General features: G+C 39.8%; 1 protein-coding gene across 2 annotated transcripts in view; it reads right to left on the reverse strand.

The window, feature by feature from the left end:
- Positions 1-511: 511 nt before the first annotated feature.
- LAMA4 (laminin subunit alpha 4) overlaps positions 512-13526 on the reverse strand; it is a 142895-nt gene continuing 129880 nt past the window's right edge. For both annotated transcript variants that reach the window (XM_030316187.1, XM_030316188.1), the window contains exons 31-38: positions 13157-13344; positions 11486-11675; positions 10454-10609; positions 8652-8811; positions 7185-7315; positions 5946-6039; positions 5354-5473; positions 512-979 (exon numbers count right to left, since the gene is read on the reverse strand). In XM_030316187.1, the coding sequence (XP_030172047.1) occupies positions 834-979; positions 5354-5473; positions 5946-6039; positions 7185-7315; positions 8652-8811; positions 10454-10609; positions 11486-11675; positions 13157-13344 (1185 nt within the window). In that variant the 3' untranslated portion in view covers positions 512-833. The remainder of the gene's footprint in view (positions 980-5353; positions 5474-5945; positions 6040-7184; positions 7316-8651; positions 8812-10453; positions 10610-11485; positions 11676-13156; positions 13345-13526) is intronic.

Here is a 13526-nt window from a genome sequence, read left to right on the forward strand (position 1 = left end):
GGTTTAACTCTTTTTTTCTTATCTAGAAAAAATTATACTTCCATTTTTCTAAAAATTTGTTAGAAATTTACTTTACTTGGGGTGCCTGGGTGGCTCAGTCAGTTAAGCATTTGACTTCGGCCCAGGTCATGATCTCACAGTTCATGGGTTCGAGCCCTGTGTTGGGTTCTGTGCTGACAGCTTGGAGCCTGGAGCCTGCTTCAGATTCTGTCTCCTCCTCTCTCTGCCCCTCCCCCACTTGTTCTCGGTCTTTGTCTCTTAAAAATAAATATATGTTAAAAAAATAAAAAAAAAGAAATTTATTTTCTTAAACATTGTAACTGCTATAAACCCCAAATATCCTTGTTATACTGATCAAATGAAAATGCTAAAAGCAAACTTGTCCTCTAATTTTAGATTTTATATAAATTCGTAAATGTTTTCAGGATAAAGAAAAGTATACTTCAGATATTCTGGTGTAATCCAATTCAAAGTATCATCCCTGAAAGAAAGATGAATCTGAGAATCTAGGCATACTTAAAAAATGTGTGCCAGTGTTTATTTAGGATCCCTTCTATTTTATTAGAAACAGGAACAGTAATTTCACCAGCAGGAAATAATACAAGTAAGTGTAACACTCCTTTGATTGTTGTTCATTGGAGACCTTTTGGATCCAAGGTCAGAATCCAAGTAAGAAATTATTAATAAACACCCAGTCCCTGACGATTCATTTAAGTCCTGCTCAACTAGATGAAGGCTCCCACCGGGAGGAAAAGTCGCTGTTCCTCCCAGCTAGCTTTGTGTTTCTTTCAGTGCTCTCCAGAACTTCGTAGGGGCAGTTTTGCTCTGCTGCGTCAGGCTGCTGGACAAGAGTTGATGCTCACAGCGCCGCTGACCAGGGCTGCTTTACTGAAGCTCACGGGCCGCCCGTCAATCACAAAGTGACGGATGCAGCCTGTGAAGGGTCTGCTGGGGGCCAAGCGCGGGGTCAGCAGAGACTCTGAAAAAAAGAAAGAAACGAAAACCAAGATTGCAAGTGAGGCATTCCAAGTCCAAATATTACTTGGGCAGAAATATACATAGTAACTGCTCACATCACCAAGATGATTTCCATGTCAAAAATGGAATATAATTATAATTGACTCCTTTTCTCAGGAACTTTATCTGCCTTTGAAGAAATATGTACATGTGGTAATTTTAAAGTTTTGCCATGTTTTCCCTGATCAAATTTCTGAGTAGATTTCATTTGTCTTCCAGGGCTGAAATCTACCACTTATATATAAGGCTTCAGTAGTGAATTTTCAGGATCTATACTTATTTTTGTGTGATTTAATGAGAAAAGGGAAAGGAATTTTAGCTTCCACACTGTTTTTAGACTTGGTTCATGTTTCTGCTTAATTTGTGTCATCACCCTTTGCCTTTAAGCCTCCACATTTTTGCCAAGTTCATAAAATACAATGAGAAAATAATGAATTCATATAAACTAAATTTTAATTTTTCTGAGCTCAGGGTTTGAGAACTATAAACGGGATAATGATAATTAGACTAGTCTTTGTATGGGCACAGGTGCCCGGTAGAATGCCAGGGGAACCGTCTCCCCCTTATCTTAATTAGAGATCTAGAAGAAGCCTTATGCTTATTAATTGTACAGATAAAATTAAATGTGTTGGATGATAGAAGCAATATAATTTAAAGCAATTGAGAGGTTAGAAATTTCATGGAATTAAAATCCATTTAGTCAAAGCTTATTATTATGAACAAACAGCTATGTGAGCAGTAGCAGATAAGAGACGGAAAACACTTCGAAATCACTAACTCAGGAAGGAACATAAAACAGGACAGCAAATTAAATACCATCAAGCAGCTGTAATAAGTTTTCTAAGCAGTGTAGATTAAGACTGTGCAGAAGCTTTGTACTGAAAATAAATCATGGAAATAGCATTTCATATTTAGAATAATTATCAAGTCTTAGATTTGGAAGGGGGCTGAGATCAATTCCCTTTGTCTCTAGATTAGTATGACTATATATATTCTTCAAGGCTGCTCAGCGTACTTCATCACCAGAATAAAAATGAGTGAACAGGAAAGAGTGTAAGGGGCAGAAACATCTATTTCTTCTGCCCATTTTGGAAACTAGTTTTAGAACATGCCTTTTCATTCTGCTCAAGCTTACCACCCTTGGTTTATGGGGAACATCATCTAGAGAAAATAATTCATATAGAAATTATGGTCTGCATAATTCACCACACAATTTATAGTAGGTAGTGACAACAAAGTGCCCCAGTACCCTAAGTAACTGATTAATAAAATCAACACGGTATTAAGAACATTCCTTGGGTTAAAAGCCTGACTATGATAGAATAATGCAGGCTTTTCAGTAGAGGAACAGTCAAATCTGTGTGTATGTGTGGATCACATTATTTTAATTAAAAAATTTTTTTAATTTTTTATTTTTTAAAATTTACATCCAAATTAGCATATAGTGCAACAATGATTTCAGGAGTAGATTCCTTAATGCCCTTTACCTATTTAGCCATTCCCCTTCCCAACAACCCCTCCGGTAACCCTCAGTTTGTTCTCCATATTTGTGAGTCTCTTCTGTTTTGTCCCCCTCCCTGTTTTTAAATTATTTTTCTTTCCTTTCCCTTATGTTCATCTGTTTTGTCTCTTAAAGTCCTCATATGAGTGAAGTCATACGATTTTTGTCTTTCTCTGACTGACTAATTTCACTTAGCATAATACCCTCCAGTTCCATCCACGTAGTTGCAAATGGCAAGATTTCATTCTTTTTGATTGCCGAGTAATACTCCATTGTATATATATACCACATCTTCTTTATCCATTCATCCATCGATGGACATGTGGGTTCTTTCCATACTTTGGCTATTGTTGATAGTGCTGCTATAAACATGGGAGTGCATATGTCCCTTCAAAACAGCACACCTGTATCCCGTGGATAAATGCCTAGTAGTGCAATTGCTGGGTCGTAGGGTAGTTCTATTTTTAGTTTTTTGAGGAATCTCCGCACTGTTTTCCAGAGTGGCTGTACCAGCTTCCATTCCCATAAATTTTTTTAATTTCTAATTTTGAGTTTTAAATCATACAATAAAATTGACTTTGGGGAATATAGTTCATTAAATGCATTAACTTTTTATTGATAGAAATAGTGTTATCAGGGTTCTGCATGATAGAAGAGAACTGGTTGGAATTCCAATAGGATTCCAAATAAGAGCTTTATTTATGCCTTAATTTCCTTTAGTTATTCTTTTTCATGCCTCGGTTTCTGATATGATTTTAGTGGAATTAATGTTGAACAGCTCAATGTGATGTAATTAATGACATTCAGCTTAAATTATAATTGCTTTCGTTCTAGCCTTGCTGGCACGTTTCCTAGATGGAATTAAAAGCTGTAATGGTGCAGTGGGCTGGTGGTTAGCTCCCCCTGGCCCATTAGTTCCTGTGTGCGGGCTCCTTAGCTGAAATTTGCTGTTCATTATATGCCTCAGACAGGCTGAGTCTGGCTTCAGGTCCACCTTTCCCACCCAGCCTATGGAGCTTAGCAGCTCTTGTAGTGGGAGATGATGGCAGTGTGTAATGCTGGGATCACACTCTGAAAACAGACAAAAATCAAGGAGAAATACTTGTTTGAATGACAGAGTAAAGCACTTTGGTGCAAAGGAAAGAGCAAATACTGTCAGTTCCATGAAGGAGGGCCGTGCTTGTTTTGTCCTTCTCTGGGAACCCAGCACAGTGCTTAGTAGACCGTAAATGTTTGTTTTGTGTTGGATGAAGTCACGGTCCCTAGCAGCAAGGAGTATACTATTGAAGTTCAACAATAGTCTGTGGTTAAGTGTTACAAAAGGGATATGCAAATGTAGCACATTCTAGGAAGAGCAGGGCATGTGTGTGTAAGTAGAGGTCGGAGCTGAGTCCTAAAGGTCAATAAGGGGTTAAATTGGGAAAAGAGTGGGAGAAGTTGTTCCTCCAAACGTATGGGGGGGAGGGAAGCAAGAACATTTCCCTGTGTGCTATTAAAGGCCCGGAGCAAGGAGAGCATCGCTGAGCATTCAGAAAACTGTAAGTCTCAGAAGGTGTGGAGAGACCCCAGAGGCAGGGGTAAGGAGGGGCCAGAGGATCAAGGGCCTTGCTATATTTGGTGTTGCACGCTCTTGGGAACGTGTGAAATATTTTAAACCACGTTGTGGTTTCCAGGAAGAAGGCAATGTACAGAAACAGAAGAATTGACACTTCTTATGTACCGCCTGCAGGAAGTTCAGTGGTGGCCTTTGCCAGAATCCCTTTGAGAACCGCGGCCCGGAGCCAGAGGAGAGGGCTGGGGAATGGAGATGGGCGCGGATAATGGACGTAAAGAAGAGGAAGGTCTCAACTCTTTCATCAGTGAGTTACTGTTATTGTCAATACTAGTATTTGAAAAATTCATGTTACAAAGCAGAGGAGTGCTTTGATGGTATGATTTTGTGACTACCCAGTGTCAGGTGCTTAATTTTATCTGTGTTTTCTCTCTCTTTTTTTTCCCCTCTCACTCTCTGCATTAAAGTATTGCTTGCCTTTACATGGGTCAGTCTAAAATAACCTAGATAGCACACAAGGAAAAACCATGTTAAGTTTTTCCTTAAAATCTCTACCAAATTCCAGATGTAAAAGCTGGGGTTTCTCCTTATCTCTCTCTCTCTCTCTTTAGCTTTAACATTCAGTTTTTTTCCAAGTTAGTTAAATGTGTGAAACAAACACTTTCAATAGGTCATAGTCCCTGCTCCGGAGGTTTAAAACAATTGTGGGGGGTCCATGAGAGTCCTTCTGTGACCATCCTGGATTGTACCAGCAGCAATGTTACTGATGATGTTTGCAGGATGGCAGCTGGGAACCTCTCTTTGGGACTGTCACTACATAGGGACAAAAGAACTTATGGTCTGCAGCTGTTTTCACAATTCAGACTAATCTTGGACAAGGAGAACTGTGTATTTCTCAGTAAGAAAGAACTTCTTTCTTAGTAAGGAAGGGAAGTAATTACCAGCAAACTTTTAGTCCCCCAAGATTCTCAGATCTTAGAGCAGTGTTAGTAAATGGGTTTTCTTTGTGTTAGAGAAAAAAGTAGGGTGTGTGTTTCACTATGTGGATCTGAGAAACGGAAAAGAGAAAAAAAAATAACACATATAGCAAAGGGAGAGTAATATCTACAAGGTAGGAGTCTGGAGCGTAGTTCTATACTTGTTCCTATGAAAGGACATTGTATATAAAATCCTTGGAGGTGAATTAGGAAAACATATGGCTCAATAATTAATACTATAATAACAATAATGAGAACTTACTGTTTTTTGGATTTGGAAACTTGTCCCTTTTAAATAACTCTTACCTGGAACACCTCCAACAAATACAGGCTCCCTGTGATCAACTGGTTTTGGATTCAGGGGTCCAACCACGTGGTTGACTTCGGAGTCTACATCCAACTGAACCACATTTGAATCTCTAATAACTGAAATACAAGGAAAAGACCGGTCAAAAACGACACTGGAATGATTAATCTTCACACGAAAGGGACTCATTTATAACAGCAATGGCTTATATTTGTTCCAGAATAAACCTCACACTTTCTTCTATATCATTGTAAACTTCAACGTCCAACCGAGCAATCACTGTAACATTTTCCTGTGAAAGGGAGAATATTTAGGATACTTTTTCTCCTACTTTTCTTTTGCTCCATAAATTGTGCATTATTTAAACAACCCCTTAAGACTGTTTTGGCAGTATTCAAATGTTCAAATCACGTGTGGATTCAATATATACGGTAACATGTGATTTTTTTTTTTCTTGGCCACGTTTAGACTGTCATCCATTCCCTATCTTATCATATGAGTTGTAGTCTAAGTTCTCCCAAGCCATCACTCCACACATGGGAGTGTAGGCTCTCTTTACAAAGGAAGCCCAGGACACTCCGTTTTCCTCACCTGTAATTCTGTGCCATCTGCCATCACAGAGACTCTGCTTGGGTGTTACTGAGGTGGAAAAGTCTCGGATGCCATTGTTGACTTTCACTATGACCTGCAAAAGACAGGGAACATTATTATATAATTTCATCTCTCCTTCTCCTGATAAAACTAGATTTCTTAAATTCACCACATGCAAACGATTAGCTTTGCAATGTGAACACAAGGGGTCACTCTTTGGTAGGCTATAGAGAGTAAACTGTTCCTAGGAGAGGACAAAATAATGACACAGGAGAGAAGCTGGGGGAGAGGGACAAGAAGATAATAGCATAAATTCCTTTAATTTCAAAAGACGGAATGTGTTCTGCAAAGCAGGTTAAGGTATTGGTGGAGCCAGACTGCCTGGGTTCGTACCCGGTGCCCCAGTCACCTCACTCTGTGCCTCTGTTTCCTCATTTGTAAAACCTGCCTCACAGAGCCACTGCGGCGGGGGGGGGGGGGGGGGGGGGGGGGGGTTAAATGAGTTAGTCCATATGAAGCATTTAGAACAGTTCCTGACACACAGTAAGTGCCATTATAAGGATTTTATCATATCTATAGTAGTTAAACTAGTATATGTTTTACTAGTACCAGTATATAGTTTAACATAAACTAGTATATGTTTTACTAGTACCAGAATTAAAAAAAAAATCAGTTCTATTAAGTTAGGGACATAAATGAAAATATGCTGCTTTTTCTTTAATATTTATTCAAACACTTTCATGAATGTTCTTTAGTCATACTTTTTAAGGATGAAAGTGGTGCTTGACTATAACAATTTTTTGATTTCTAGCAATTGAAAAGAATATATATGTTTATGTACATATATGCACATATACACATCTGGTATGCACATATATTGTAGAGAGAAAGATGCTTTAGAGTTCATTTTGACAGCTGGATATGTTTGCTTCTCTCGTTTGTTGTAAAAATGCTTTCTTTTATTACAATCTTTTAATTCCATTTTGTTGATGATTTTTTTTTTTTTAGCTTTGTCACATTTTCATGGCTCTTTGCTCTAATCAAATCAGTTCCCAACTATAAGTCTGAATCTGAGTACTGCCTGCATTTAAATTCCACGTATAGCTTCCCTATTGGGTTTTTTTTTTTTTTTTCCACTTAGGAAAGATTGATGAACTAATTCTGTGACATAAATCTGCTTCAGATCTAGAATCCAAGGTCAAAGGAGATGGTCTATTAAAACAACTTTTCCCACACTACCTGCCCCTTTTTCATGTGAACATTTAGGTACTCTCCGCTGACACTGTGGCCATGAACGAGGGTTCCGGAACTGCTTCTGGGACGGACTTCAAATGCAATCTCAAACTTCAGTCCAATATTGAAAGACTCATCTGTGGAGAGAAACGTTAGCTCTCAAAAGCAGCCACCTAAATTTTGCAACCATGGTGTGATTTTGTAATTATGTATTTTTATACCTGTTTTTGAAAGTTTGGCAGATTTTTCAATCGGTAAAGCAGAAAGTGGTATCTCCCATGTCAGACACACGGTGGCAAGCCCCATGGGGTCCGAGATAACTAGCACCCCACTCCTGCTGGGCGGCGTGGGGTGTGTGGCTGGGGGCAGCATGTGGAAAAGGCACCATGGCTATGGGAACTCAGTGGAGGAGAAACTGATTCTGGCCAGCGGGACCACTTAACACTTCCAAGTGAGGAGGAGAAAAGAGCAACCTGGGCGGAGGAAGCGGTCTGGACATGAGTACAGAGCCTGAGACTTTTGGGGAGCCCTGTGGAGGCCAGGGTGGCTGGGCTGTCCCTTGCAAGGGTAGAGGGAGGCCTGGCGAGTGGGGAGCCCTGGGGGGGGGGAGGGCGCTAGAGCTCACGCAGGGAAGGTTGCCTTTATTTTGCTCAAGGGAGTGGACTTGATCAGGTCTGTATTTTAAAATAAGTTTTAATAAAGGTAACTGCTACCAGGACTGCAGAGCACTTCAGAGGAAAGGAAACGTGAGAGCAGTAGAAGCAGTTAGGAGCTGCTGTTGCAGTGATGCAAGAAAATGAACTCTTTTTGAGAACGTCCGAGCTCACTCCAAGACCTGCACTTGGCTGCACTGCCATGCCTAATGTTTGCTCTATGGAATATTTGTTGGGGTGGCTTGGATGGTGATTGCATGTAGTCTGTTAGGGCTTTATGTATTTATTTTCAGAACTATCACGTTCCATCCCTCGGCACAGGTACCGACGTACTGGAGGTATACAATAAAAACTTGGTTCAGTGAATGACAGAGTAATAGGTGAGGAGACTAAAAATCCAGACATAAAATTTCTAAAGGGTGGGGATGCAGGGCAAACGGAGGAAGCGGAACTTCCTTTGGTAGGGACAATGGGTCATGCTAAGAGGCAGCAGAGAAGGACGAGAGCAGGGTGGCTAAGAGTTGACCCAGGTTAGACCACAGAGCAGCACAGGAAATTCTAAAAGAGCCCAGATGGTCTACATCAGAGTTGTGGCAGCTGTGGAGAAGCTCTGGTCAGGGGAAGCAAACAGGGACGGACGTACATGACCGGTCTGGCATGGCAGGAGGCGAGAAAGGCGATTCTTGTGAAAAGAAGCCATTTCCTAGGGCTGAGTGAGTTTGGCATTCTGAAGTTTTAACTCTGAGCCCAAGATCCCTGTCAGCCACCTCCAGGAGAGAAGGGTTTCATGATTCATGTTCTGCGCGGAAGTCACTGTTACCTAGAACCACGTATCCTCCTTCTGTTGAAAAGTACGTTCCCATTTCCATCGGACCTTCAAAACAAGGAGTCACGCTAAATGTCTGAGATGCAGAGGTGATCGAGGCCCCGTTGAGCTGAAGATTGCTGAGGCAGCCGCTGAAACTGTAGACTGAGTTTATCTGAGAGAAGAAGACATTCCTTAAAATCTAGTTTCTCAACACTCACAGGTGCACCAAAGGGAAACAAAAGGAAGGGACTCGAGTCCCGAGAGAAATGAAGCAGTTCCTCGTCGTGTTATCTTAGCTATCTGAAGGATCAGTTGTTTTCCAGGGAGTAGCTTCTCAACTGGTTCTTTGAAGCCGGGATTTTGTATTTGAGACTGTCAGCCTGCAGTAATTAGCTATGAATGTTTTTACATACGCTATGACAAAATAAATTGCAGCTTTGGCTTTCAAATTAAATATTAGAAGGATCCTAGTTTGTTTTCCTTCAAGGATGACAGCTGGCCCAAGATCACCTGATGCTGATGAGGGCAAGCAAAATTATTTTTTTTTAAGTTTATTTATTTTGAGAGAGAGAGAGAGAGAGAGAGAGAGAGAGAGAATGAGTTGGGGGGGGCAGGGGGAGAGAGAGAATCCCGAGCAGGCTCCAAACTATCAGCGTGGAGCCCAAAGTGGGGCTTGAACCCACAAATCATGAGATCATAACCTGGGCCAAAGTCAGATGCTTAACCAACTGTGCCACCCAGGCGCCCCACAGCTAACAAAGTTCTTAACTGTCAAGTCTACCATGGTTAAGTAAGCAGCAGAAAGCTTGCATTTCGGGCTTTATTACCTGATCTTGTGGTTGAGCATTTATCACACCTCAGGACCTGAAACTTGGGCCACTTTGGGCAGCTGATTTTATACTGCTTTGGAAACCTTACTTTTAAAGGGATTGTCATGAAATTGGGGCTAGTTGCCTAAAATCTAATTATAACACAAGCTCCCCCCTTGTTTTGCTTTATCCACATATATTACGGAATCTTAGAAATGCATTAATCTTTTGTGCGAAAGTCAAATCTATATTTGTTAAGAAAAAAATTAGCCCTTTGATACATCCCCTTGATTGCTAAATATTTTTGTACAGGTGCAATTTTAACTTTTAAAATATAAAAATAACATGTTTTTTACTATACCCCTGCTTTTCTGCAGGAGTAACCACACTTCCTTCCACATTTACAAATTGTGTGTGCATGCGTGTCTGTGTGTATGTGTGTGTGTAGGAAACAAAAATGAAATCGTAGTTTACATAATGGCCAATGGCCCAAAAGTTTTTTGTCACTCAATAATATATAATGGAATGACCTTCCTTCCTCCCTCCCTCTCTCTCTCTCCCTTTCTTTCTCCTTTTCTTTCTTTCTTTCTTTCTTTCTTTCTTTCTTTCTTTCTTTCTTTCTTTCTCTTTCTTTCTTTCTTTCTTTCTTTCTTTCTTTCTTTCTTTCTTTCTTTCTTTCTTTCTTTCTTTCTTTCTCTCTTCCTAAAAGCATGGGTACTTGCTGAACAACCAACCATCTCCGTGAGGCATAACTTTTTAAGCCAGCTTATATACCTCTGAAACTTTTTCATCTCCCCTCTACCATAGAATCAAAAGATCACTCCTGACTTTGTAATGCCAGAGGCAAGACAGACACCCCCTGGGACAGTCCTCACTTTGATAGCCTATATCCAGCGAAACTCCAGTTTCACTCTTGCCAGTTGGCTGATTGTAAAACGAGGGCCTAGATTAAATAATCTTCCAGTTCTAAAGGTCAGTGGCTCTACCTGGTCATGCCTAGCTTACCTGGACATTTTTCACAGCCCTTCCAGGAGCCACACCTCCTAAATAAATAGGACCCTTTATTTTCCAGGCAGCTCCAGTAGGAGGAAGACTCTCTTCTAGGACTCGGAGGCCATCAATTATCAGTCGGCCACTGCTCTTTTCCCGAATAAATATCACCTGATGGAGAGAAAGAAAAGACCACATCTCAAGTATATCCCAAGACTGGGGGGGAAGGCTGGGTTGCCTCTTCTACCTTTGGTGCTACAGTACTGTGGGAAATCTTCAGAAGTTCTTTAAAATAGTGAGGAGGGCACCTGTTGGGATGAGCACTGGGTGTTGTATGGAACCCAATTTGACAATAAAGTTCATATTAAAAAAAATGATATCATTGAGAAAAAAAAATAAAATACTGGTCCTTTCTCTGAAGGTCGAGAGTTTAGTTTTTTCCTTTAAAGCTTGATTTAAAGTGACAGGCTGAATTTCTGAATACAGCTTATACATATTTAGTAGAGTTCTCAATGAAGCTTTTCCCCGCTGACCAGCCCACTTGCTTTCTCCCTCTCTTAAACTTATTGCAATTAATTGTCATGCATCTTACATTTCTTACTCTTTCCATTACAAAACATTGATTTGCGTCAATATTTAGATAGTCTCCCAGTGGTTATTCTATCTTCCTAACTAAGCGATTTACTCTTTGCTTTGTATCTTCCACAGCTTAGCCTATAAAAGACACTCAGCAATTGCTGTTAAAATTGAGAAACTTACAGGCAGTGGGAAAGAAACAAGTGAAAATTCATTAGAAATTAAACTTCAGTTTAGGTTTGCCATTGGTCCTTTGCTGAAAATAATTACACTAAAAAATTACACTCATTTTAATAATATGCTTCAAGACTTTTATAAGGAATTTTAAAAAGTTTTCAAAATTGAACTCTGAGCACATGGCAATAGAATTTTAAAATGGGTATTTCTAGAGAGACCACTAGGGCATTAATGTCAGTCCATTTGACAATGGTGAATATTTGCTCATAATAATATTCTCAGCCTTCAACTCACATCATGCCACACTCCATCATTGTATTTCTCTTGGCTTCTAATCTTCAGTTTCTTGTGGCCAACATTAAACATGAAAACCAAGCGGCCGTGGGCTAAGAATAGAGTCATGAAGTCATTCTCTTCTTGATCTGAGACATAGAAAATCATCCCATGGGAGGAACGAGTTTTCAGACGAATGGAAAACTGAGATCTGGTAAAGGAAAAGAAAAAGCTTACTATCTGTAAAATGAGACTGACGGTGATCTCTAGTTTCCCACAGAAACAGAGTGTAAGGAAGAATGAGTAGCCATTCTATCAAATCCTAAGCATCATTACTTCTAATTATACCTTAGTATTAATTAATGGCTATTGGGAAAGCGTGATTAACTCAAAAAATGTAAATCTTTCCCTGCTTCTTTATACGGCAGGGCTACATTCTACATTTAAGGAAGCATTGTTTTACTTATGGATCAGAATGTGTCTTACTTTGAAAATGTGGTTGCATTGAGTTCATTCACATGGACAAAAAATGCTAGCCAGGAATGAATGTGCATATAAAAATTTGCACAGAAACAATATCATTTGTGAAATATCTAAAATACAGATTCATTTTCTATTTCCCAGTAAAAATGAATCAATAGATATCACCTGTTAAAAACAGTCACTAGAATGTGTAGGAATTAAACAAAACAAAACTTTCTAGACATTTGTCTCGAGGCCATATAGATAAGATACATTTATTAGGCTAATTTCTAGTTTGATTTAACTCTAAATTCTTCCCAATGAACATAAAATACTGATACTGCCTATTAAGGAGACAGCAAGTTAGAAGGCAGTAGAGGTTTCTTTTGGAATGCATTGCTTCTATGAAGGTTTGAAAGGGATATAAGACCTATATAAGGATATTTGGGTACTAACACTAAAGAAGTCTTTATTTATTTATTTATTTATTTATTTATTTATTTATTTATTTTTAACGTTTTATTTATTTTTGAGACAGAGAGAGACAGAGCATGAACGGGGGAGGGGCAGAGAGAGAGGGAGACACAGAATCGGAAGCAGGCTCCAGGCTCTGAGCCATCAGCCCAGAGCCCAACGCGGGGCTCGAACTCACGGACTGCAAGACCACCTGAGCTGAAGTCGGACGCTTAACTGACTGAGCCACCCAGGCGCCCCTAAAGAAGTCTTTAAAAGTACTCAGTAACCTGGAGATTTGCAGAATACCGGGAAGAGGTGCTGGGCTTTACAGATAGCATGAGGGTTAGTGGAGATACAGTGGTTTTGTGTCTTCAGTGTCTTTCCTTATTAACCTTCCAGTAGTTCAGAGACACCCCCACTTTCAATCTGAAAGCGATTTCTATGGGGGAAGGAAGGTAATATCAAGGTTAGAAGATGAGTCATTTGAAATTTGCCCCATGTTTCTTTCTTTGATTATCTTTCTTTTTTGATAAAATGCAGCCAACTCCTAGGAGAATGCTGCCGTTTGCATCTTACTTTTGGGAAGAAAGTCACATAGAATGTCATTTATTGGGCAGCATGAATCATGTATTATGTGGCATTATTTTGATGATAAAACAATAGGATTAAGGTGGCACAGAAAGGAAAGATCGTAAGAAAAAGATGGCTATGGCAAACAAGGATGAAGTTCAGCCATAGCATTAAGTTTCTGGAAGGGACAGTGTGTTACTTTACTTTTCACCAAAATCTCCTTTTAAGTGTTCAAACTCTTGGCGGCTGTTGGCGGTCCCTCCATACTGATAGGCGTGCTCTATTGCTCTAGGACTGTTGGAAAGGTGGCAGTAGGAATCTCTTGGAGCATTCCGCTCTGGGAACTTCAGGCTGGCAGGATCCCCTGAAGGTGCATCTTTACTTTTTTCTCCCTATAAGAATAGGAAATAAATCATATTAAGGAATAAAAGTGATATACTAGCAGCAAAAGTTCATTTGTGATTTCTTTATTGTTAATCATCATCATCATCATCATCATCATCATCATCATCATAACAAAATAGGAAGGAAAATGTGTACTATTTGTGGATCTTCCATTCATCAAATAGTAGGC

Source organism: Lynx canadensis, chromosome B2, assembly GCF_007474595.2.
Source record: "Lynx canadensis isolate LIC74 chromosome B2, mLynCan4.pri.v2, whole genome shotgun sequence".
Lineage (NCBI taxonomy): Eukaryota > Metazoa > Chordata > Mammalia > Carnivora > Felidae > Lynx > Lynx canadensis.